Source organism: Rhinolophus hipposideros (assembly GCF_964194185.1).
Source record: "Rhinolophus hipposideros genome assembly, chromosome: 23".
Lineage (NCBI taxonomy): Eukaryota > Metazoa > Chordata > Mammalia > Chiroptera > Rhinolophidae > Rhinolophus > Rhinolophus hipposideros.
In genome coordinates, this window is record NC_138069.1 from 6,436,033 (window position 1) to 6,460,609 (window position 24,577).

The following is a 24,577-nucleotide window of genomic DNA, read 5'->3' on the forward strand; positions in this document are numbered from 1 at the left end:
CAGGCCATAGAGAGAATTGTTGGCAAAGGTGAGGGGGTGGCCCACAGGGGAGGATGCCCTGTGATGGGTATTGGGACGTGCTCTGCACCATCTGGGCTGGGAAGACCCCTCTCAAGAGTGAACCGAGCCCTCTGCCCTCGGCCACCCTGGGACCCAGGTACGGGGGGTGAGGGGGCAGGTCTGCGACCTTGTGAGGATCCAGAAGTCCTCGGATGGTAGCCCCCCTCCTCCAGCCTCCTGGCCCTTGGCCAGAACCAGTGTCCCAGGAGTGAGAAAAGACTGTTTGTTTCCAATTTCTCCTCCCCCTGACCCCAATTTCCCTCGGGTCATTGGCTTATCAGAAAGAGGGAGAGCTCCCGGCAGCAATGTGTTTCCATTGTTAACAGAGAAATTCAATTAGAGCTGCATTGCAGGAGGAACAGCGGCCCAGCTGAGCAGGGAGGCTGTTTTCTCTCTTAATTTCTCTAACGTGTCTTTCCCTGACCCCTGCCTACACCCCTTCTTGCAAGTCTTTCAGGCTCCCACACTGGGCCCCCAGACTTTTCTACCACTCACCCTTGCCCCTGGGAGTTCTCACAGGAGACTGGGGGTGAATGTCGCCTCTGGCTGAAGTCTTATCTGGGGTTCACTGGGCATGGGATGAGGGCTGAGAACTGAGGGGCCCCCACAGAGTCTGTCTGTAGAAGGGACACTGGTCACCAGCCTCTGTCAAGCACACCGAGTCTTGGGGCAGCGAGTCTTGGGGCAGCAGAGTAGAAGCCATGCACATGTTCAGGTGGAGCCCTCCAGAATATTCTCAACTGGGAACTTTTTCTCCTGGCGGGCAGGTCTACGGGCCACTCCACCCCTTGGGGGCGGGGGATGGGGAGCTCCCGCACCAACCTGCAAACCCGCCTAGGAGAAAAGCTCTACATTTCAGCACGCTTATTTCTTTCTCCCTGACTCCTCCCACTTCTGTCCTGCCACCTCGTCTCCTTCCTGCTGCCATGAATGAAGACCAAGTTTGTCTGCCTCGTCCTACCTCTAGGCAGCGCCCTTGAGCCCCACAAGCTCCCGGAGGGCAGAGGACCCAGGGGGAGACCCAGACCCTGCTCTGCCCATCACTGAGGAGAGGGGCTGTGTCCTCCACTCTGCAGGTCACCTGGTAGCCAGGCTCCTGGGAGCAGCTTCTGGACATGGCTGTGTCTGCACCTGCCTAGTAAGTGGGAGCAGATGCCAGCCTTGGGGAAGGGTGGGGAGGAAGGCGAAGGAGTCCCTGCTGGCCCAGAAGCATGTGGGGTGTGAGCGGGTGTGTGAATGCCATGGGAATGTGGGGGGCCGCCTGCGGAGGTGTGCTGAGTATTTCTGGGAGGTTGAGTGTTGGCAGGGTGGGGGCAGGGGCTCTGAGGCCAAGCTGGGGCTGAGGTTCTCCCCTTCTCCCCAATCTACAGCTAATACCCAATCAGTTTGTGTAACACACAATAAAGTATACTCCCAGACTGGACTCTGAAGCTTGGCTTAGCAAATTTCAGGCTTTTACAGCATCAGCAGGTTTTGGGTTAAGGGTTTTCAGGCTTTGGTCCCTAACCCCTGGCCCTCCGGATGGGGAATAGGGGCAAGGGATGGGGAGATAAGGGTGTTCACTCCTGGGGAGTCCACCTAGCCACCTCCAGCCCACACAGGAATGGGTACAGCTGCAGATCTGGGCTGACTTCCGATTGCTGTCATACTTGCCTGACCACAGAATGTTTCTGGGTCAGCATCTTTGGTCTGTGTGTCTGCATGGTACCACAGTTGTGACATCTGTTTGTGGGTAAGGGAAGCCTATCTCTACATCTCCAAGCAGTCAATGGCTTTGGGTTAAGAAATCAATAAGATCAATGAAAACTCAGCCACGGGAGGCCTGAGGTTGGATGTTGAGGATAGGAGAGGGCCCTGGTGGTTATAGGTGGGACATGTCCCCATGAGGTCTGCTGCTCTGTCTGGCTTGAAGGGAGCAAGGCCTGTTGGGGAGTATAGGCTGGGGGCTCTGTGTGCACGCTGGGCCTGGGTTTCAGCCAAGCCATGGTCCCAGGCCTCGTGCTTGCAGGAGACAAGGAGGGGTGTGTGTGGGGAGCCCCCAGGGGAAGGCTGGGAGCAGCAGGGGGCGGGGCTGGCCTGGGGCCTCCCAGAGATTCCAGGACAAACCCTCGAGGCTGCAGAAAAGCAGGTCTCTGGCTGTCACTTCCTCCCCCTTACCTGTGCTTTCCCTGGGGGACCTGCTACAGCATTGGGGGGACTCATTATGGCCCTGGGTGTGGGGTGGGGAGAGAGGAAAGGCCTGGAGCTGAGCTCTGACTGGGTGTGTGAGATCTCATGGCTTCCCCCACCAACTTGCAAGGGGGCTCTCCTCATCCCCATTTACAGATGAGGAAACTGAGGCTCACAGAGGGGAGGGGACTTGCCTGGGAGGGGTAGACCCTCCCACGAGACAATGTGGGCCCCAAAGCTGCCCACGTGAGCAGGAGGGTTCTCGCAGCTCTCCTGGATAATGTAAGCAGAAGCTCTGGGAAGTGCTTAGGGGGCCATGGACTCTCTTGGGCCACACAAATCATTGTTCGTCCCATCCCTCTCCCAAGGGTGGCGGGCAAAGCTGGGCCACCTGCTCCAAGAGTCTTGGGGGCTGAATTTTTAGACCCTAACTTAGCCCCAGGCCCAGCACAGAGCGGGTGCTCAACTAACACCTGAAGACTGCAGGAAGGAAGCTGCCAGCAGTGCACTGTGTAGGCCAGGGTGCTGCCGGGATCAGGGGCCTGGGCAGGAATCACTGACGGTAAAGGGGTGTGGGCAGGGGGAGGGCTGACATTTGTGGGGAAGACCAGCCCCTGCTGACCCTGGTAGGGGAGGAGGGTGACTTCTGCGGTCAGAATGCGTGGTTGGAGCCCTTTTGTGTCCCTGGAGGAGCCAGAGCCAAAGCCTCCATCCCATCTGTAATGACAAGCTGGTTCTGAGGACCGAATCACACCCGGCCTGAATTCAGGACTTGTCGGTTCACGTCCAGGTTACTGTGAGAGCTTCCATTTCTCCTGGGCAGAAATGGCTGTCCTCTAGCCTCCCTCTGTCCAGCACCAACTTCCCACAGTGCAAGTCTGGCGACAGCCTCCTGCCTATCCCTGGGCCCATTTCTCTCACCCCAATCTGGCCCCATGGCTGGCCTGCCATTCCTACTTCAGCACTCTGGCCCTAGGCCTGGGAAATGCTGGTCCCAGGTGGCCTTAAGACTGAGCTTAGATGGTACTCTCCTCTGGGATCCTTCTCGGGTCACCAAGTGCCTTCTGCCTGAAGTACGGGCCACCCCTGTGGGCCTGCTGTCCCCTGCCTGCCTCGGCATCGGTGTGAGTTGTCCTGGGTGCAGCCTGCCTGTCCCGCTGCACTACGGCTCTGGCCTCACCCCGGTGGCTGTACACTCCACAGGGAATGTGTGCTGTATATCTCAGGCTGGCTGAAGTGTCCAGAAAAGGGGGCTCAGGACTTTACCCGAGGGCTCCACAAAGCACGAAGACTAAGGAAGAGGAAATAAGCTTAACTGGGCTCCAGTTAGTGAGGAGGAGAGGCTGTTGTCAGCTCCACCCGCCTGCTGGTGGATAATGCTGGTCCCCACAGCCCACGATGGCCAGGCTGGAGGCAGGGCACGGGCTGTCCCACAGAAGAGGCCCGTCTTGGGTCTGCTCATTGCCTGCGAACCCCTACTTCCACATCTCCACCCAGTCCCACTGGTTCCCTTTCCCCAGAGTCTCTGGATCTGCCCCTCCCTTCAGGCCCCCCACGCTGGCCCCCGAATGTCACCCATAGGTCTGTCCACGTCATTCTACAGCTTGAAACCCTATGGGACTGTGACCTCACTCCAGAGCTGAATGGGCGAGGCTCCCAGATGGCACCACTGCCCCCTGTGCCCACTCCCTGCTGATCCCCAACCTGCACAGTGCTCATCTGCCTCCAGGCCTTCGTTGTGCCGTGTCCCTTGCCTGGGACGACCTCTTCTCTTCCTGACAGTTACCATGTCCCCTCCACCAGGCAGCCTTGGTCCGGCTGTCCTCTGGCTGCCACAGCTCCTAGGACTCGCTGAGAGGTCACAAGGCTGCCCACCTCTCTGCGGGGGCTGTGTCCCTAGCACAGAGCCGGTGCTCAGGGAATGTGTGAATGAATAAGTGAATGAATGAATGGACGCAAACATTAAACAATCACAGAGTGTGAGGTCCCTGAGCTCTTCGATCATCTGGGACGCACTCCCTCCGACTCCACTTTCTTTGTTGGCCTGGCTGCCCAGGCCCTGCTCAGGCTCAGACACAGCCCCTCTATTGTCGGCCCCCTGGGGCATTTTCAGGGGCTTCCCTCTTACTCCCTCACCACTCTGTGAGGCCTCCCAGGGCAGGCCTTGGTGTATATACAGGGGCTCGAGGTGTGGGCTCGTGCGTCTCCTGGGGACCTGGTCACATCGTGGCCTTCTGCTCACAGGCATGCAGCCAGCCCCGCAGGGCCCTCTCGGTCTCTCCACGTCACGTGGCCCCGCCCACCGCCCGGCCCCGCCCACCGCCCGGCCCCGCCCACCGCCCGGCCCCGCCCGCCTCACCGCTGCTCCCGTCAGTGCTGCGCTCGATCACGTGGTCCACCTGGCGCACCCACTCCCCGTTGCACTTGAAGAAGATCTGCGTGGCAGGTGTAGCCTTGCACACCAGCAGCACTGGCTTGTTCTTGACGATGTACACGTCCTCGGGCTCCACCAGGAAGTGGGGAAGCAGGTCTGGGTTGGCACCGGGCACCGGGTTGGCCACCGTGGCACTCTGCTGAGCACCTGCAACACGGCAAAGGGGGAAACTGAGCCAGGCTTCTGGCCCTCAGGGTGCTCCCTGCCCGTTCAGGGGTGGGGCCGGGCCATGGGAGCCAGCTGGTGGGGTCCACGGGAGGAGTGAGGCCAGGCTGCCTCCCGCTTCCACCTGGCAAAGCGGGCTGCCAAATGCATCCTCCCAAGCCTGTCTCCCTCTGTAAAGTGGGGGAAGAGGCAGCCCCCACACACACTTCTGAAGACTGTGGTGAGATGAATGAGACAAGGGCCGCAGCAGCCCGGCTCATTATGTCCCTGGTAGGAGTTCGGGGATCTGGTGAGGCAACCCAGCATCCTGGGGGTCCAGGGGAAAGCGGAGGGAGGGAGAGGACCCCCGCAGGGCAGGATTCCCTTCCTCTGGTGCTCTGGCTGCCTCCAGGCCGCTTCCAGGTCGATCCCTATTCCTGGCCCCTCATTCAGTAGCTGCTCAGAAAATACCAAGTGAAGAAAAAGGTGAGGTCAGAGCTACGGGAGAGGCCCCAGGGAGGGCCACGGGGGTGGGTCTGGACTGCCAGGTGGGCTCCGCAGGATGGGAGCCAGAGGAGTGTCTGGGAGCCCGAGGGCCTGGGCCACGCCCCACCCTTCAAGGAGACCTGGATATGGGTTTCCTTCTAATTTTAACTGAAAACCACAACCATCCCACAAGTCATTTGTTGCTAATTACACAGGTAATTGGCTCTGAGGCTTTGGCAGAGGTAAACCTCACAGCAGCCTGAGGGGCTGCTGGACCCGCAGGTCTGCTGAGAGGGTGGGGGTGAAGGGGGGAGGATGGAGAGGGGACATCCTCAGCCTCCCCACCCAGCCGCCCACCAGACAGCCCCCTGACGGCCTGGCCTCCCTCAGGGCTGCGGTGATGTCCCCACCAGCATACTCCCAGTCCACAGGTGCTTTAGTGCAAAAAGAGAAAAACTTGGCTTCAGAGACCCACTCTGCTCCCTGCTAGTGGTAACCTTGGGCAAACTACCCTTTTGTCATATGTGCTATGGAGGGTCCTGTCTGCCCGTCGGGGCAGCTGCCTGGCTCTACTACCCTCCCCAAAGGCAGCCCCCAAACCACGGAGGGCTTCTAACAGGAAGGCCTGGCTCCTTGGGCCTGGACCCAGCCCCCAGGGGGCATCCACACTGCCCTTGTTTCCTGCCTGCTCAGGAACCCTCTCTTTTTAGGTGGGAGTCAGCCCCCTCCCCCACCAAGATTGTGATTTGGGGGAGGGGATTTGTGTCTGGTCTTGTAGCCTCCTGGGCTGGGCAGGTGAGCTGAGAATGCCTGCCCAGAGGCTGAGAAACGTGGTGTGACTTCAGGCAAGCTCCCTTTCCTGCCCCCCCCCCCCCCCCCGCCTGTTTCCTCGCCTGCAGAACGAGGAGATGGTACCCAATTCTTAGGGCTGTTGTGAGGATGAAATGAAAAACGGCACTTCACACGTGCTCAATGAATGTTGGCTGCTGTCAGGACCCACTGGTTTTGCACTGGCGATGCCAAAGGTTTTCATCTCCTTCAGCTCAGTAATCCTTATAGCATTCTCTTCAGGGGTAGGGGCTGATGAGGAAACTGAGGCACAGAGCTGGCAAGGGTGTTGCCCTCAGGATGGGGGTGGGGTGGGGATGCAAACAGAAGGGAAATGCCATCTGGACATCTTACAAGTGGGGACTCTGAGGCCTGAGAGGGAGTCCCTTTCCCCAGACAGCCCAGCTCTGGCCCTGGACTCACACAGTGTCGGGGTAGCCTTATGTCCCTTTTGTTATTGCTCTTCACAGTCACTCAGCAGTCACTTGCCAGCCCCTGATTCAGATAGCAGGCTCAGTGAGGTGAGGGCTGCATCGGGCTCAGGCTGCAAGGTCTAGAGAATGAATTGGATGGCGAGCTCCCAAGGGTGGGCCTGGAGTGGGGGCCTGGTAGGTCCAGTGGCCTCTAGAGATTTATTGGGGAAACCACAGCATCTCTGTGGACCCTGGGGGCCAAGCTGGTCCCCTGAATAGGGACCCCAGGGGGCTCAGGGCAGTTGTCACAGGCTCTAGAAGGGCATGGGAGCCCCCAGTAGCAGGTACGGGGCCGGCCCGGGCCTGCCCTTGCAGAGGCTCAATGCGGTGGCCTGTACCTGCCTACTGGCAGGAGGCTGGCTGGGCAGGGGTCCTGGCTCAGGGTGTGGGCAGGGGGTGGGTACACGGCCCTCCAGCCTCCCTATCGATCAGCGCACCGAGCACTGCTCGCGTCATCTGCCTGCTGAACCCAGCACAATCCCTCATGTCTGCGTTTAACTGCTAATGAAAAATAAATGTACTGTGACCAATAAGGGACATAGCTCACTTCTCCAGGGCCTCCGTCATGCCACGTTGGCACAGCCTCCCCACCCCACCCCGGGGGGTACATGTATCGGGTGGAACCCAATGGGTATCCTCCAGATTACAGCTATGCCTTCTAGCAAGGACACTCGAAGGGCATGGAGTGGGGGTAAATTCAGGCCCCACTGGATGTCCTCGTGGGGCTACAGAAGCTGACTGGGCAGCCACAGCTGGCTTCCCCTCCCTCTGACCCCTGCGCCCTCTGTGTGACCTCCACCCTTGTGGGCAGCACCTGCAGTCTGCCAGATGCCTCCCTGTCCCAGTCAGGCCCAGTGTGAACCTCGGGTCTCTCCCCGCCACGCTGCAGACCAGTAGACTGAGTATTCTTTCTCTCTGAAGTGAATCCCATACTCCTCTAGCACAGACAACACGAAGCACTGCAAGCTCACTGCCAAATGATCCAGGATCCTTTCAACAGGGCAAAAGCCCTCTAATTCGCCACAGTCCCCGCCACTCCCTATTGCTGCAACCCAGGCCTGCTTCTTCTATTTCTGTTTGCTGCCTGACATCCATGGGCGTTTCAGGACAGCACCAAATGCTTTTCGCTGGTATCCCTGAGCCTTCCGTTCTGGCTCAGCCACCTGGCCACCCTTGCTGTGCAAAAACGCCACTGGTCCCTCCAAGGCACTGCCTCCCACCTCCAGGTCTCTGCCCAAAACACCCTTCTCTCTAAAACACCCTTCCTTCCTCCTCTGCCAACACTTTCCTACCTTCTCAGGGACCAGCTGCGCTGTCACTTCCTCTGGAAACAGGGGTTCCCCCACCTCCCTCTTCCAGGAAACCACACATGCTGTTAGTCCTCTCTGCATCGGGCCCTGTCATCACTGGTGCTATAGTTGTCACCATAGGAGAAGCAAGCGAGTGGTGGACCCGCCCCATCTGAGAACCTTTACCCAGCCTTCAAGTTTCAGCAAATGTGCTACCTCCTTCAGGAGGTCTTCCTGGATTTATACTCTGTCACCTGCCCGAGTGTCCATCCTGTCCCCTGAGCCTTCTTCCAGGGTGCACGCCACATTCAGGACTGGGGTGGATTTGTTTGCACACTGCCTCTGCTCAGGGCAGGAGTCCAAGTCCGGCCTGGATACTGATAGAATATTTGTAGAGTGACTGAATGACCACCTCTCCTTCTCCCTTGAATTTCAGAAGATCTGCCCAGGGGTGGCCCTTTTACTCTTGTTCTGCAGGGAGACCCTGAGGGTCACAGAGCAGCCCACAGGCACATTGGGCAGGGAGAGGGCTCTGCACTCCAGGCTGCCCCCACCACACCCTGACATGTTACTGCTCTGAGGCTGAGCCCCCCTTTTCTCACCTGCAGTCTGGGATGACAAGACCTGCCTGTGTAACTCTGAGGCCCAGGGTCGGTGTGAAAGTGCTTTCAAATGTTTTATTTTTAAACGCACCACAAAAATATGAGGTGTGATTAATCAAGCTATTAATGAACTCGTATTTACTGAGTGAGGACTCGGTCCCTGGGAGTGGGGCAGGAGGGGTGGGGGCAGGGTGTCACACTGCTGCTTCCCAAGAGCAGCCCTGCCCAGACCCCGCCCACCACCTGCTCCTCTCATCCTCCCAACAGCTCCAGCCAAGGGCCATGGCCAGGGAGCCGCAAGTCCCTGTTTTTTCTACTTCCCTGAGAATGTTCTGGATTTGAAATGGGGTGGAGGAGGGGGCTGGGGCCCAGTAGTCCGCATTTTTCTCCAGCCTGACCCTCTCCTGGTAGCTCATGCAGAACTGAAGCCCCGCGCCCTGGGCATCCACGGTCCCAGCCGGCCTTGTCTGGAGATGTGCGTTTCGTGGGTGCTCTTGGGGCCTGAGTGTCGCGCTCCACACGGCCAGGCAGGGAGACCAGAGTGCCATAGGCTAAAAGGACATGCCCTTCGCCTGGTGTCGGAGGCCTGCAATGGCCCAGGACCTGAGGTGCCACTTGGCCTTGCCTTGAGGGCCCCCTCCCTGTGTATCCTGTGGGGTGACATGTTGACTGTTGGCAATTCTTCAAGGGCTTGTGTACATTCTGTTCCCAGCTCTGCCCCCTCCCCCTTTGGCTAACAGCACCCGATTTTCTGCAGGAAATGCCCCACGCCCAGGTTGGATGACCCTATCTCTGACCCTAAAGGTGGGCATAGGACACTGTCTGGTTCCCAGATGGGCAGATCACCCCATCCCCACAGATGGGATTCCAGGATTTGGGTTGGGCTGCCGGGAAGGGAGTACCCCTTTCTATTGTTCCAGTGTGGCAGGCCACAGGCAGGACAAGTGAAAGCGGAGGCTGTGCAGGGGTCTGAAGGGAGGGGCTTGGAGAGTGGAGGCAATCAAAGAGAGGGATCCACTCCTCCCTGGGATCCCACGCACCCCTGGATTCCTTTCTTTTGCTGAAGCCAGCTGGAGTGAGGACCGTTTCATCGCATTGATTCACCCGCCCATCTGCACTCTGCCTGGGTGTTCTACTCGCCCTTCAAGGCCTGCTCGCACCCCCCCTCCCCGGGGAAGCCTTCCCTGACAGAGCCGGCCCAGCCACATCTCCCCTGGGCTCCCAGTCCCTGAGGGAACTCACTTCAGTGCCTTCCACATCATTTACGAGTCTGTCAGCACCTTGAGGGCAGGGCTAGAATGGTGACAGCCCCCCCACCCCTCATGCCTCCTGGAGCCCGGCCAGGGTGAGTGCCTAGCGAGTGTTTGTTGAATGAATGTTGAACAGCGTTCCTTCACTCAGGACCAGAGCCCAGAAAGGAGGGTTGGAATGTGTCACATTCATGTTTGTCTGGGAGCCAGCTTTGCACAACTTCCAATCAATCAATCAGTCAGTCAGTCAATTCATGAATCAATCAGTCAATTCTGGAAAGCCGTCCTGGACCCCGGGGAGGCAGAGGCTGATGTGCATTATCCGGGGGAGGGCGGTGGGGCCGGGAGTCACGGCCAGTGGTGGGGCCAAGGGGATGGACCCTGCGGCGCCTGGGGATTTGCATCCTGCACCCCTGCAACCTGATAGGGCTTCATGAGTTACTGTTTTTTAAACGTGGGCATGCTGTGATGAGGGGGCTTCACTCAGGGGGTCTGAGGGGCAGAGATGGAACCTTCGCCTGTTGCCAGGCAGACAGCTGCTAGGGGATTGGGGGACTGGGGGGTGGGAGGCCCCGGGATGACCCTCAGGTCCCAGAGGCGTGCCTGGGGGACCTGCCTGGGGGTGATAACCGCGTGCCACGGGGCCAGAGCGCCTCAGAACTCTTCCAAAGCCAATGCGTGAACACCCCTGCACTGCCCGCCCGCTGCTTCCTGGGGCCCGCTGACTGCTCCAGCCCCCTGTGCAGGCCACCTGTTTCTCGAGCCTCAGTTTCCTCATGAGGGGGCCCCCCGTCACCAGGACGAGGTGGGTCACGATCTACCCCACCGAGGGTCCCAAGGCATCCATCAATACTTCTTTCTCTTCCTGGCCCCTTGGTCCATCCCTTAGTCGTCTGTCTTTCTGGGTGTCTCTCCCAACAGCAAGGACTTCGGGAGGGCAGGGGCAGGTCTGAGTCCAGGCTCTTTGGAATGAGGGAGGGGACGACTGCAGTCCCTCTCATTTTGGAGGGTGTAGGAGGTGGAGGTGACCAGGTGGGGGTGACAGCCCCCACTGTGTCCCTTGGAACGGAAGGCTGCTCTACCAACCGGTGCTCATACACGCGTGTGCAGCACTCTGGTTTCCATGGTAATGTGTGTTGAAAGTGTCAGAAGCAGCAGCCACCTCCCCAAGATCGGAGGAAAGTCACCCTCTTCCCCAGTGGGCTCCAGAGGCCTAGTCACGAGGACAGACACACACCACGAGGACGTGAATACAGGCCAAACTGCAAAGGACAAAGCGGGTCTGGGGGTGGAGGACGGCACCACCTCACCTGCGCGGAGGATGGCCACACTGAGTGGGGAGCGCGGCCAGGCCACAGGGCCCAGCAGCTACCACAGACCAGGCAGCTGCACTGAGGTGCCTCTGACCCGCCGCTCGTTCTGCAGACAAGGGCTGTGAAGCTCAGGATTTGCCTCAGGTCACAGCCACAGAGGGCAGAGTGGGGGTTTGGGCATCTCCTGGGCCAGTGTCTGGCTCCACCCAAAATGCCACCCTCTGCTCACTCCACTTACACGCTGACCCTGTCTCTTAGACCCTCCAAGCTGACCCCAGCAATGGGCCTTTGCACTTGCTGTTTCCACTGCCCCTGCTCTTCCACAGCTGCCTCCCTCTCATCCCTCCGGTCTCAGCTCCAACGCTACCTCCTCCCAGAGGCCCTCCCTGACTGCTGTGCCCCGACCCCTTTCCCAGTCTGTTCTCACAGCACTCACCACCATTTGAAAGCATCTTGTTACACTGTGTGTCCCCTTCCCCTGAAATGGGTCACGACAGCGGGGACCATACTGTCTTGCTCACTACTGTAGGCCTAGAACCCAGCACAGTGCCTTGCAGAGAACATGTTGATAAACATGGTCTGAAAACACAAATGAACAAACGTGGGTCTCCCCATTCTGTGCCCAGAGCCCACAGCGGTCTCACACACCTGCCATCACGCAGAGCCCCCCAATTTGCCAGTGAAGGGGACTTTAAAACTACAGAGATACCTGGGGCAGAGTGCTGTTTTGAGGAGACAGGCCCCAGGGACCCCTTCCAGGACCCCTTCCCACCTCAGGGCCTTGCTTCAGGCCAGAGAAATAGTTAATAAAGCTGAGGCCTAAATAAGCATTTGATTAACAAACGATAAAATAGCTATTGTGTCCCCGAATTAAGCTGCAATTGTGGCTGATAATTGGCTGGTTAGAATTTAATAAGCTGCAATTAAATAGAATGGAATCCAGGGTAATTATGTGGTCGCACAGCCCAGAGAGAACTGGGAAAGAAAGGCTTTTTCCTGCTTTGGAATCTTTTGCGGGTGCAGTGTGTGTTGCTGTGGGTGTGTTTCTGGTTCGAGTGATTGTGTGTGTGTGTGTGTGTGCACATGCGCGTGCACATGAGAGAGGCCCCAGGTGGGCCTGGCCCCCTCACCACCACTCAGCACACAGGCTGAGCCTGCCAGGGCTTGTGGCAGCCCCAGCTGAAAGACACATAAAAGGCCCCCCAGCACAGTTCCCTGCAGGAGGGTGGCCCGCTGTCTTCCTAATGAGGAAACTGGGCTCAGAGAGGGCAAGGACTTGCTCAAGGTCACATAGCAATCGTGGCCAGGCTGGACCAGAGTCTCAGATTGCCCATGGATCAAGGGTAACTCCGACTGGCCAGCAGGCTGAAGGCAGCCACCCCCCCAGCAGCCCCCGAGGCACCCTCACCTTTCCCCTGTGTCCTTCGCCAGCTAGATCTACAAGCTAAGTAAGGATGGTTTGACGGTCCCCCACACACATCCTGAGGACAAGGTGCACCCCCTCCCATTCCCCTCTCCCTTGCCCTGGTGGCTGCACAGCTCCCTGGTGGCCTCAGCCCAGCACGCCCACCCCCACCCCAGCCCAGGGGTGGCCCCCAGCGAGTCCGTGGGGATGATGAACGGCACTGCCGACATGCCATTTATGACCCGTCAGCACTTTTACAACATTGCTGGCAATTAATTTAATTAAAGACCCTGTCCCAGATATGGTGGCATTTCATATCTCACTGGTTTAATGGGAGCCTGGCTAGAGGGGGATTGGGGGTGGTCCAGCAGCGGCTGCACTTCTTCCCACCAGGCTCGGCTCGCGTGCACAGGGCAGGGCAGTTGTGGCCTTGGGACAGAGACTGGAGACAAGAGGGAGGCCATATAGTGACCTGCCTTTGGGAGACACCACCCACAATCGCGGCCAGCACGGCACATCCACACAGGCTCTCACAGGAGCACGTGTGCACACGCTCACACATGCACAGACATACGGTCATGCCATTACCACATGGCTTTTCTTATTTAACCCTCATGACAATTCTAGGAGTCAAAGAACTATTTTCAAACTCCAACTTCCAGGCAGCGAAAACAAGGCACGGGAGGTGGAGGAAGTGAGGGAGATGGACTGCTCCCAGGCAGGCTCTCACCTAGGACACAGGCAGCTGGCTAACATGTGGCCGACACAATGCGCCAGGCACTGCGCTAGGCACGGGCCGCAAAGCACTGCACGAGACAGACCCAGTCTCTGCCCCATGGGTGTCCAGTGGCCACAGCCCTGCCGGGGAGGTCCGGGACACACAGTGCCCCAGAGTCACACTCACCATTCCTGGGTACACACACCAAGCCCCCTACACACACACTGTGCATACCACCACTGTCCTCTAGGCTACATGTGGCCTAGGGTGGCCAATGCCCTTACCAGGATGGTGACCCTGCGGCCACAGGTCATCAGTCATCCTGTGACCCCAGTCATAGCAGCTGAGCTCACCTGGACCCCTCCTCTTACAGGGTCGCACAGGAGACCCAGTCACAGATTCAGCTGCTCCCGGCAGGGCAGGGGCCAGGCGCACCCCCCAGCTCCTCCTCGGCCCCCGTCCATGCAGCCACCTAGCTGTGCTCTGCCCTCCCTGGGGACCCTGCTTCCATGCCACGCCCGGTGCCAGCCTCCTACCCGTGGCTCCCCTCACTGCTGAGCTCTCTCCTGACGCCTTCCCTGACCCGGAGTGCCCCATACACTATCCTGGCCCTGGAATGCGCCCCAGCGTCCCCACTCACTCCCTCCTCTCACTTCATGCCTACCACTCACTCAGCCCCACCTCTAGTTCCCGTGACCACCTCCTGGCTTGGGTGCCATCAACTACGCTGCCACAGAGCTATTTCTAGAAAAAAATCTGATCCCACACTTCAGAGCCCCGCCACAGTTCCCACTGACCTCAGGGTAAATGTTGTCCCCCCCACCCCATGGACACCGACCCATACCCTGCAGCCAGATCAGTGCTTCCACTAATTCCCCCTCCCTGCACCCCAACTTTCCCCTGCACCTTCAGGGCACCCTGCCCACTCCCAATGCCCCCCAGCCCTGTTAACTCATAAGTCAAGGGGTCCCTTCCTCCAAGCAGCCTCCCCCGTTCCTCTGCACAGGGACATGGCTCGTTCTTCTGGCTCCCTGGCTGAGACCATTACCCGACTGATGCAGGCTGCTTGTGGGGGGGTTGCCTCCTCCATCAGACTGCTCACCCTCCCGTGCACAGGGCAGGTCAGAGACACCTCTTCTTAGCAGTGCCCAGCTCAAAAACTGGCAAGTTGGAGGTCAGTCACTGGTTCACTCGAAGTGTTCCCCCAACTGTTTGCAAGTTCTGGGGGTGGGCACTGTGTCATTTCTGTTCCTGCCAGCGACCGGCCCAGGGCATGTACTAGCTAAGGGCAGGGACAGAGATCTCAGTTGGGAATCATGACATTGGGTCTTCAGTTCCCACTCTGCCTCTACCTGGCTGTGTGGCCTTGGGCAAATCCCTGCCCTCTCTGGGCCTCAGAAGGGTCAGGGGTGGCAAGCACAGGCACCTTCAGGGGCAGGGAAGGGGCCGGGAGAAGAGGAGAGTGAAATGCCCATCCAAAGGTTTAGTTCAGCCCAACCAACTGCTGCCACCGTGGGCAGGCTGGCCAAGAGGTGCCACTTTTTTCTTTCTGGAGAAGCTGGAAATCCATTTTTACATGAAACTTCCTGTTTAAAATGTTGACAACTAATTAAACATGTACACACTGTGTGGGCCAAACAAGTTGGCAGGCCAAAGCCAGACTGGACAACGTCCAAGGTTACCTCCGACTTTACAAATGTAAGGATCAGGGTCACAGCAGGGCAAAGCGGGGAGTCCCCCCTCCAACACTGCTCTGTCTCCTGGTCTCCTCCCCTCCCACATTCTTCCCACCCTCGCCAGCACCCCGGCGTCCTGTCTTCCCCAGGACCCCTCCTCAACCCAGCCTCCTGAAGGAAGTCTCCTGGCATCTGGGCAGAGGCTGGAGGGGTTGTCTGTCGTCTGTCCATCATTCCAGGTGGCTGGGATGTACTCATCTGTGCAAGCTACACCCCTGGTTGAGGCTCAAGGGTCCTAGAGACAGCTACTCCCTGCTCGGGAAAGCAGTGGGGTCAGGAGAAGGGGCAGACTGCAGGCTGGGGGCTGCCCGCCCTGTCTGCCTTTGGTTGAGGCCTCAGGTCCTGCCCCAGGAGAAGGCTATTGGAGACAGACACAGGTAGGCGTGTGTGGGGAGGCACTCCACAGAGGAAACCCCTGGCAACGACCCCCCAGATCTGGGTGGACAGGAGCCCAGGCCCAGATGTGGCCTTGCAGCTGGGAAGAGTATGTCTGGCCACACCCATCGTACCCTCCCCCCCCCCCACAAGACAGTAATGAGCCCTCACCCCATTTTAATTACCCGCTGTCCAAATAATTACCAGCCTGTTTATTTCACTTAATGGCAGTAGTATTTTTTCTTCTAATATTGATTTCATGTTTTCCTGGTTTGTTCATTATCTTTCCTGCCCATTTAATGGGCTTTGAGGTTTTGCAGGTGGAGGGGAGGGGGCTGGAGGAAGCAGAGGCGGGTGGGGGGAGCAGTGGGGTGCGAGGAAACAGGGAGGAAGGAGAGAAAAGAGGTGGCGTTGGCCTTGCTGTGCAGCCGGAGGCAAGCCACTGCCCTTTCTGGGTCTTGAATCCCGGAACCCTAGAACCCTGCACACCCTCTCGTCCTTGATGCAATCAGGGTGGGACGTTTTAAAACGAAAGAAAGGAAGGAGAGGGCAGCAGAGGAAAGATAAGCTGGTGTCCTCCTCCCAAGGGCCCCTAAAGGGAGGGCCAGACTCAGACAAGCGTGAGGGTAGGAGGGACAGGGGGACAGGAGCGGTGCTGGGCAACACTAATGCCAGAGTGAGGTGAAGAGGGGACTCCTGGAGACCAGCGCGGAGGAGGTTGCCATGTGGAGGCCGCTGCTCAGCTGCTCCCAGAGGCCTCCTTGTCCGCTTGTCCCTCAGGTCTGGCCAGCGAGGGCGCAGGAGCTTTTGCTCTCATGCAGCCCAGTCCCTCCCTGGGCCTGACCTGCCTGCCACCGCCATGGAAATGTGGGTGATGCTGTGATGTTCCCCGCACTGTGGCCGAGCAGCTCACTTCTCTGATTTGGAGGGGAACTGTAAGGCAAGATGGGGGCAAAGGGAGAGAGGCGGGCCAGGCCCTCTTCGGGCAAAGATTTAGAGCCTCTTGAAGGGGTCATTAGCTCTTAATAAATCAGTAATAATTGCATGAATATTTAAATCTTAATAAAAAAATACCGTGGGCCCAGTGGGTCTCCTTGTAGGTATTTATTGCTATCGAGCTGGAATATATAAAAGTTGGTATCAGTCTGATTGAACTGCTGTTATCGCCACAGCTAAATGGGTAATTGGGAGTGAGACGCTATCAGCGGATATAAATTACATACAGTAAACCAAGGGCATTAACTGAGGGTTTATTATCAATTATCTCTGCACTTGTTCCCCTTAAAACGAACTTTAAGTATATTAATGAGAAATTTACAGGTCTTAATGAATTGAGGGAAGCCAGAGGCTGCTGAGGCCCCCCACCTCGGCCCCTGTTCCCTGGTGGAGGCCCCCACACAAGGGAGGCCCTGGAGGAGGGCTCACGGGTCAGCGTGTGGGCCACACACACACCAGCTGTCCTGCCTGGACCAGCTGGGACGTCAGTCCCCGAGGCCAGCCCTGCCCGTTGCCTGCGCCCCCATCCCAGGCGGGGAACGGGAGCTCCCAGCTGTTGTGTGTGGAGCCTGACTTCAGCCGGACGTGACAAGGCAGGCCTTCATCTGCCCCAAACCAGAATGTAGTCACCTGCCATTAGGGCAGCACAAATGGAGTGTGGGGGGTGGGGTGCAGGGGTACAGTCGGTGGGAATGAGGTGGGAGAGGGGTGCTCCTGGGGAGACTGGGCTGGCACAGCATTTATGTAGCAGCTATGTCCACCCCCGCTAAGATGCTTGCATTGCCCGTAGGCTAGCTCGCTTCAAGGACAGCATGACCTCCTCTGGGCCAATCCAGTCAGCAGCCTCGGCTCCCTCTGGAGCCTCCACGCCAGGACTGTGCCCGTTCACCCTTGTGTCCTCTCCTGCCACCCTTGGCCTCTCCTGCCAGGCCCTGGGCGGCAGCCTGGATTTACCAAGGAGGGCAAAACCCAGGCCACCTCTCAGGAGCTCACCCACTTGTGGGAGACAGACACTGGCTAGGTGTCAGAGCAGTAAGTTCAAGGTTACAACAAGTAGTCAGAGTTCTGTCAGAGAAGCACTGGTAGCATGAGAACAAATAGCTGGGGGCCTGATCTGAGTCATCAAGGAGGGCTTCCTGGAGGCAGAGTCATCAAACTGTATAAAATAAAATGCCTCAATGGCCCAAAGGTCTCCAAGGATGTTCAATTCTCCTCCATCAAGGACAAGGACACCACTTGTTTAACTTTTTGCCCTTCTCCAGCCTAGGTCCCATCTCTCTTGCACTCTGGCCGCCAGTTCTGCCCTTCACCTTGTTCCTGCTCAGCCCCTACAGTCTGGCTTGCACCTCCCTCTCCTCCTGGCAGATGCTAGAGAGGGCTAATAGGTTCCCTGTCAGGTTTACACAGTATTTCTTTGTTCTCCACCTGCCTGGAACTGGACGGGAAGCTCCAAGAGCAGAGATGGCCTGTCTGTGTCGTTCACCTGGAACGGGGCCTTGCTCACGAGAGGTACTCACTACATATTTCTAAGTGAAGGAATGAGGACGTTTCTGGAAGACTTGCCCTGTGCCAGACCCAAGTCCTGTGGACTTTCGGGATGCTCGGCATCCCAGGGAAATCAGCAGGCACAGAATGCAGCATGTATGCCTGCCTTGCGGACAATGGGGTGGGAGGAGCTGCGTGCTGCCTTGGGGAAAAGGCAGGGGTCCCCACGGGGCATCAGGGAGGGCAGTCTAGCCTGGGAGAACAGCGGAAACAAAGAATTTGAGGCAGGACATATCTGGGGGCAGCATGGGTTGGGTCAGAAAGGGTTTGAGTGCGCCAGGACACTGAGCATGGGCGAGCAGGGAAGGTTCTGGAGCAGGGCCTATGGGACCAGGGAGCTGTACAGAGATGGCTCTGTGGTGGGAGCAGGAGAGTGAAGGCCATCCCCACAGTACAGAGGGCGGCCTGACAGGCCACTGGAGAGGAGCAGATGTGAAAGCACATGGCGGGCAGGGTGAAGAGTGGCCGTCCTGGCTGGGAGGGAGGTGGGGGGGGGCAGAAGATGGCTATGGCCTTTCCTGCCTGGTTGAGTGGGTAGATGGCAAGCAAGGTGGCCAGGCATAACTAACTGGAAAAGCCTTGGCCCACTGCTCGTATTCAGGGAAGGGCCAGATTGGTACTCTGGCAAACTGAAAGAGCCACCAACCCAGCCTGCCACAGACCCAAATGTGTCATGACTGCTCTTGTCAAGAGCACGGAGCTGGGAGCCCATGGCTGGACAGGGCTATGGCCGCTGTGACTCACTGCAAGTCACTGAGTCTCTGCCCTGCCTGGGCCTGTGTCTTCCAACTGGAACAACAGGAGGCCAGGCTGGCTTTTAGAGACTGCAAACCGCTGGTCCACAGGCTTAAATCAACACTTATGGACGGGGAAGCTTCACATGAAAATGGTTTCCACCTCCTGGAGAAGAAGTAGAACCTGGGGCCACACCAGGCCGATCCGCCCCTGAGACACAGTTGGCTACACTCTTTAGGCACGACACAGCTCACCCAGTTCCCTCTGGCCCTTCCCTCACCAGCCTGCCAGAACCAGTGGGTGTGCACGCTGGGCTCAGGCTGGCTCCCACCTCTGTGGGTGGGAATAAACGTCCCTGGACAGGAACAAGGAAAGCCCAGGAAAACAGCGAGGCTGGGTCCTGGTGCAGACGCGTGCCCACATCCCCTGGGATTCCAGGGGAGGGGGCGCCCCACGTGTACCCCAGCCCCCCAGAGAACCCTGGTGCCCGTGGGGTCCCAGCTCATCTCGAGGACATAACAAGGCTGGCCTCTGATCTGTCTGCTGAGACACTTCCATCAGCTTAGACCTGAGTTTAGTCATAGCTTTTATTTAAAAAGTGCTTTTACTCTTCCAAACACGGCCCCAATTGCTTAACTCTCCCAGCCCTCCACCTCGTTTCCACGCCTCTGGGCCTCTCTACCTCCCCATGGCCTCCTGAGGTAAAGAATCCTGTCCTCCGTGCCTATAATTAGCCCCACGTAGGATACTTCATAACGAACTTTATTTCTTGTGGCGTCTTTCTTGCTAACGTGTTGCTGAGGGCTTCAGAGGACCGGCGGGAGGGCAAACAGACGCAGGAAACAGCCGAGCCCCCTCCCGGTGTGCTCCCCACGCGTCTGTCTGCACCCACGGAGCTGCGTGGGCTGAGAAGACCCTTCACGTCCTCCCCTGCCAACCCAGGCAGGAGGGTGGGCGCCGGGCACAGCCACGGCTGCGAATGGCCAAACCAGAGCCCCTCCTGTTCTTCTTAATTGTAAGAAGAAGAAGAATAGCGCTAACACGTAGTGTTCACTATGCTCGACTCTGCTTTTGGAAAATCAGGCTTGTCTGATTTTTTTGCCAAATAAAATAAAACTCAGCCTCCTTTGAATCTACAGTCTGATGAGTCTCGACAAATGTATCTACCACCACCGATAATTAAGGAAACCGTTTTGTCTCCCCCAAAACACCCCCTGCAGCCCCTTTGCCGGCAACCCCAGCAAACCACTGCTGTGCTTGCTGTCACTGTAGTTTCGCCTCTTCTAGAATGCCACAGAAATGGAGTTATACAGCGTGCAGTCCTTTGCGCCTGGCGTCTTCCACTTAGCACCACGTCACAGAGCTCCGCGATGTTGCTGCTTGAGTCGGGACTCGGTCCTTTCTCACTGCTGCGCAGTATTCCACTGCAGCTGTGCAGCCACTCCCCAGGGCTGTTTCTAGATTCTGATGATTACAAAGCTGCTGCGAACTTTTACATACAGGCGGACACATCGTCATTTCTCTTGGGAGCGGGATTGTGAGGACATACGGTAAGCATGTGTTTAACTTGACTAGAAATTCTTTGTGTCATGTCATGTATGTCTTTATATAGAACATCTCACTTAATTTCTCAACAACTTCATGAGTGGGTAGTATCATTATTCTCATTTTACAGGTGAAACCTGAGGCTCAGAGAGGTGACGTAACTAGCTCAGGGTCACATTACTAAGCATGGCAGAGCCAGCAGCCTCACTGCAGTCTGTGTTCTAAGGGCCCTGCTACACTGCCACTCACAGCCCTTCGGGGCTCTGCCCTGGGCGGGGCTTGCACCTGGGGCCTGAAGGCCAGCTCCCCCTCAAGTGCCCCTCAAGTGCCTCAGACTCTGGTGAATCTGCACTACTATTTGCACCCACGATTGCCTGCAGCCCTGAGTAGCTCTGTGGCTTAAAGGAAACAAATTGGAGCAGACATTTCGTGCTTCCTGCAACTTTAGCTTCGAGATCATTACTACGCTGTCTTGATCCCAGGACCTTATAAGTTTAGCAGAAAAGACAAGAATGGTTCCCGACACTCCCATTGCCTGCCATGGCTTTCAATGCACGACCAAGTCACACTGCATCCATCCAACGCCCTCTGCTATGGACTGAATGTGTGTGTCCCCCCAAAATTCATATGTTGAAGCCCTACCCCTCAAGGTGATAGTATTAGGAGGTGGGCCTTTGGGAGATGACTAGTTCATGAGGGTGGAGCCCCATGAATGGGATTAGTGATCTTATAAAAAGGTCCCAGATTGCTCCTTCACCCCTTCCACCATTGAGGACACAGGGAGAAGATGGCCATCCATGAAGCAGGAATCGGCCCCTCACCGGACACCCAATCTGCTGACGCCTTGATCTGGGACTTCCCAGGCTCCAGGACTGTGAGAAATAAATGTCCATTTAAGAGCCGCCCAGTCTGTGGTATTTTTGTTACAGCAGCCCAAGCAGACTGAGATGCCCTCTGTCTGCAGGATGGAGTTTTCCAGTAAGGGAACCAAAGCCCAGACACCCAGAGCGAGGGGATCAGAGGGCAGCAACCCTCCTCAGTGAGGCCACTCAGGGACAGAGGGGGCACCCACGAGGGGCATGAGTTGCTGGGTCCCAGCCCCACCCCACCTTTGTGAGGCCGTCAATGTGGGGCCCCCTGGGCAGATCTCCCCCGCCACCGTCTCCCCATCATCTGGTCCCATTTGGCCGACTGCAAAATGAGATTTCTCTGACATTGGCTTGGACATTAAAAACAAACAAACAAAAAACCCTTGGTTAGTGATTTAGAAGACAGTGGTCAGGGAGACCTGGGGCCAGGGTGGGATAAGCTTTCCTCTTGTGCTGCCCATGCGCCGCCTCCAGAAAGTGCTCACAGGGCTCCCGGGGCACAGAAAGCCCCCACTTGTCCTTCTCATGAGCCCTAGACCAGCGGCTCCTGGGCTGAGGGAGCGTCCCTGTCAAACAGAAAGGGATCAGGAGATGTGCTCACGTCCTCGCAGAGCTAACTTTGTATTAAAACAAGAGCACACCAGGGAAAGTGCTGATGGGAGTGTTACGTTATGGAAGGAGCTGTAAGGCTTGGCGGTGGAAATGAAAAATGGCTCTGGGCCCTCCCCTGACTCACAGCCCAGCCCGTCACTGCACCCTCTCACCACTGCCACCCCCAGAGCCTCAGTTTCTTCCCTCCTTCCTCTGACACTCAACTCATGTCCTCTTTCTTACAGCAGCAGGTTCCTTACAAGTCTTTCCTCTCCCCCCTCCTCCCCCACCCTTGGCAATGCCAGAGAGGCCTGAAGAAGGTTAATACTTCGAGGAGGAAGAGGACACGGTGAAACCAGTGAGAGAAGGAACCACAGTTGCTGCCTGCATTCTAGTGTCTGTCCTCGCAGGGCGCCCACAGACCCTCTCCCAAGGGCCTCCACTCCCTTCCATGCACATCCTGTCTTCCTGTCACACTCAGATTGGCCCTGCCACGGCGGCTTCAGGGACAAAGGCTCTACCCACAGACTGGGCAGGTCCAAGTTTTCATGAGTGGGCAACAGCAAGGGACAGCCCAGGCTGCGTGGACCTGGGCACCGGGCCAGCCCTGGGCCTGCCCAGCCAGCAGCCCTCCTGGCCCGCCCGCAGCTCAGTGAGGCTGTTATCCCAGCCCACTGAGCCAATGTGACAGCGTGCACCCATCACCCAGCTCCAGCACGGTGCTGCATGCATGTCCACTCCGCTCTCTGCCTGTGGGCCAGGGAATGGCGAGAAGACAGGGGAGAAGTGAGCCAAGTACGGAGAGGGATCAGAGGGGAAGGCAGCGACCTATGAGAAGGAAGGGGTACAGGGTGCCAGCAGGCTGGACAACAGACAACCGCAGGGCGGCATCACAGAAGCAGGAAACAAAACAGCGCACTCAACGACCGGACACCTGTCAGCTCCTCCCCAGTCTCCAGCTCTCCCACTCCACCAAACAGCAGTCTGGCTTCTTTGGGGATCCCCTGGTGTTCCATATTCAGCTGCGTGGCTTGGGTGGAAATGACCGCCACCAACTCCAGGAGTAAACCAATCGTACTTCCTGCCCTGGCTCTGGTGATTGGTTTGCGTAAGGCATGGGAGCCGGTCAATAAGGACGTTGGCTCCCCTGAGTGGTGTGTGTGGGGTGAGGATGTGGGGGTGGATACCTGGGCTGCGACCGTCACTTCGTTTCCAACATAGGGAGGGTATGGAGTTGCCAGGGGCCACCCTGAGGAGGCCAAGGACGTAGCCAGCAGCGGAGAAGGCAGGGCAGAGACATGGAGAAGGCAGTTCCAGGGCGGTATTGTTTGAGCCAGCGGATCAAGCCCCTCCTGAAGTCAGCCATACCTTTGGGCTTTCCAGTTACAAGAGTCAATAACATCCACTTACTCTTTAAGTGTGTTTGAGTTTTCCGTCATATTGCAACCAAAATATTCTTAACTGAGAATCCAGTTTGGCTGGAGTGTAAAAAACATGAGAAGAGAGGTAAGAAGCAAGGACTGGCAAGATGGATCAGAAACATTTCACAAAGGGGTTTGAATAACAGGCCGGGACACTGCTGTTTATTTCCATAGGCACTCAGGAACATGGGAGGCTCTTTAACAGAGACGTGACTGGATCACACTGGGTTTCTAAAATCCTAAAATACCATCTGAATCTATACTCCCTACTTCTCCAGCTCCCTCCCATTAGTTGAGCAGCAGAAGCAGTTTTGCAAGAAGGCAAATCTGTTACCCTCCATAGGCCTGCCGGAACACCTTGCCTGGAACGAGCTCTGAGGACGTCAGTGGAAGCCCGTGGGGTGGGAGTCCACGCTCCGGAGAATGGAGGCTGTTTTCAGTAACGTGCTCTCAGCATCTAAAACAGTGACTGGCGCATAGTAGGCAGGTGCTCAATAAATCTCAGCGGATGGATAAATTAATTCTCCGGCGGTGGTGGTGGGCGCCTCCCTAGAGGAGCTGGCAGAGGCAGGTAGCGGAGCCAGAGGGGCAGCCCCAAGAGGGGCAGCTGCACGGCGCGGGCTGTCCATGGTGCTGAAAACGGAGGTTGCATGCAGGACCGCTATCCGTGATGCTAAAACAGCTACACAGCTCATCCACGGCGACTTGGAAACGGTTCAAAACATCTTAGCAGCCACGGTGGGGAAGCAGACTCCATAACCCTACCTCCCCTCCTAATTCCAGTCTCCCGAGTCCTTCTGCATGCGACTGGTGACCTGGCAAAGACCCAAGCAGGCCTGTTCCCTGATGGTGACCCTGTGTCCAGTGTGGATACGAGTCCATCCTCAGGTGCCTAACCTATCCAGGGTTGTGGGTCCCTGGAGGGCTTGAACGTCAGCCTTCACTCAGCCAGCCTCTGCTGGGGACCCAGGGACAGGCAGCCAGTCAGAGACGAGCTATGGGCAGGCAGCCGGAGACAGGCTACCTGCCAACAGCATTAAGTGGAGGGCCTGGCAGGAGCTTCACGTCCTCAACGGCCTATGGGCACTGCCAGGCAAGGTGCTTGTGAAGAAGACAGTACAGAGGGAGGGAGGGGCTGCTCTGTGGTGACAGGTGAGCGGAGCACAGGTGGGCACTGTGAGAGTGGGAATCTGGGAGTGGCGCTAGGGAACTCTGTGGAATGGAACTTAATGGGGGTGTGGGAGCAGCACTGGGGGAAGTAAAGGGAGTTTCAGAACAGAGACGGACTGGTCAGAGGGAAGCCTCCCTCATCAGATAGGGGCAAGCTGGTCCTAAATACAGACTCTCACACACACATACAGATGACAGGGTTATGGTTGCTAGGTCTGGCCCAGGCGTTTGGCTCTGCTGGGGACTGTCTCCATGACGTCATCCTCACAGGGCAGAGGCCTCCTGACATTCTAATTTTGCCCAAGAACCGCTCTGATTCTGGTATCTACGAACTTATCCAACCCTTTCTGGAAGCAATTTATATTTCCAACCTGTATCACCTCCAGAGAAAATGATTTTCAAAAGTTTATTCCCAGCTGAGTG

At 57.4% G+C, this 24,577-nt stretch overlaps 1 protein-coding gene across 2 annotated transcripts in view; it reads right to left on the bottom strand.

The window, feature by feature from the left end:
• The window catches only part of UNC5A (unc-5 netrin receptor A), a 58,110-nt gene that overhangs the window by 10,652 nt on the left and 22,881 nt on the right, over nucleotides 1-24,577 (bottom strand). For both annotated transcript variants that reach the window (XM_081035876.1, XM_081035875.1), the window contains exon 2: nucleotides 4,589-4,810. In XM_081035876.1, the coding sequence (XP_080892002.1) occupies nucleotides 4,589-4,810 (222 nt within the window). The remainder of the gene's footprint in view (nucleotides 1-4,588; nucleotides 4,811-24,577) is intronic.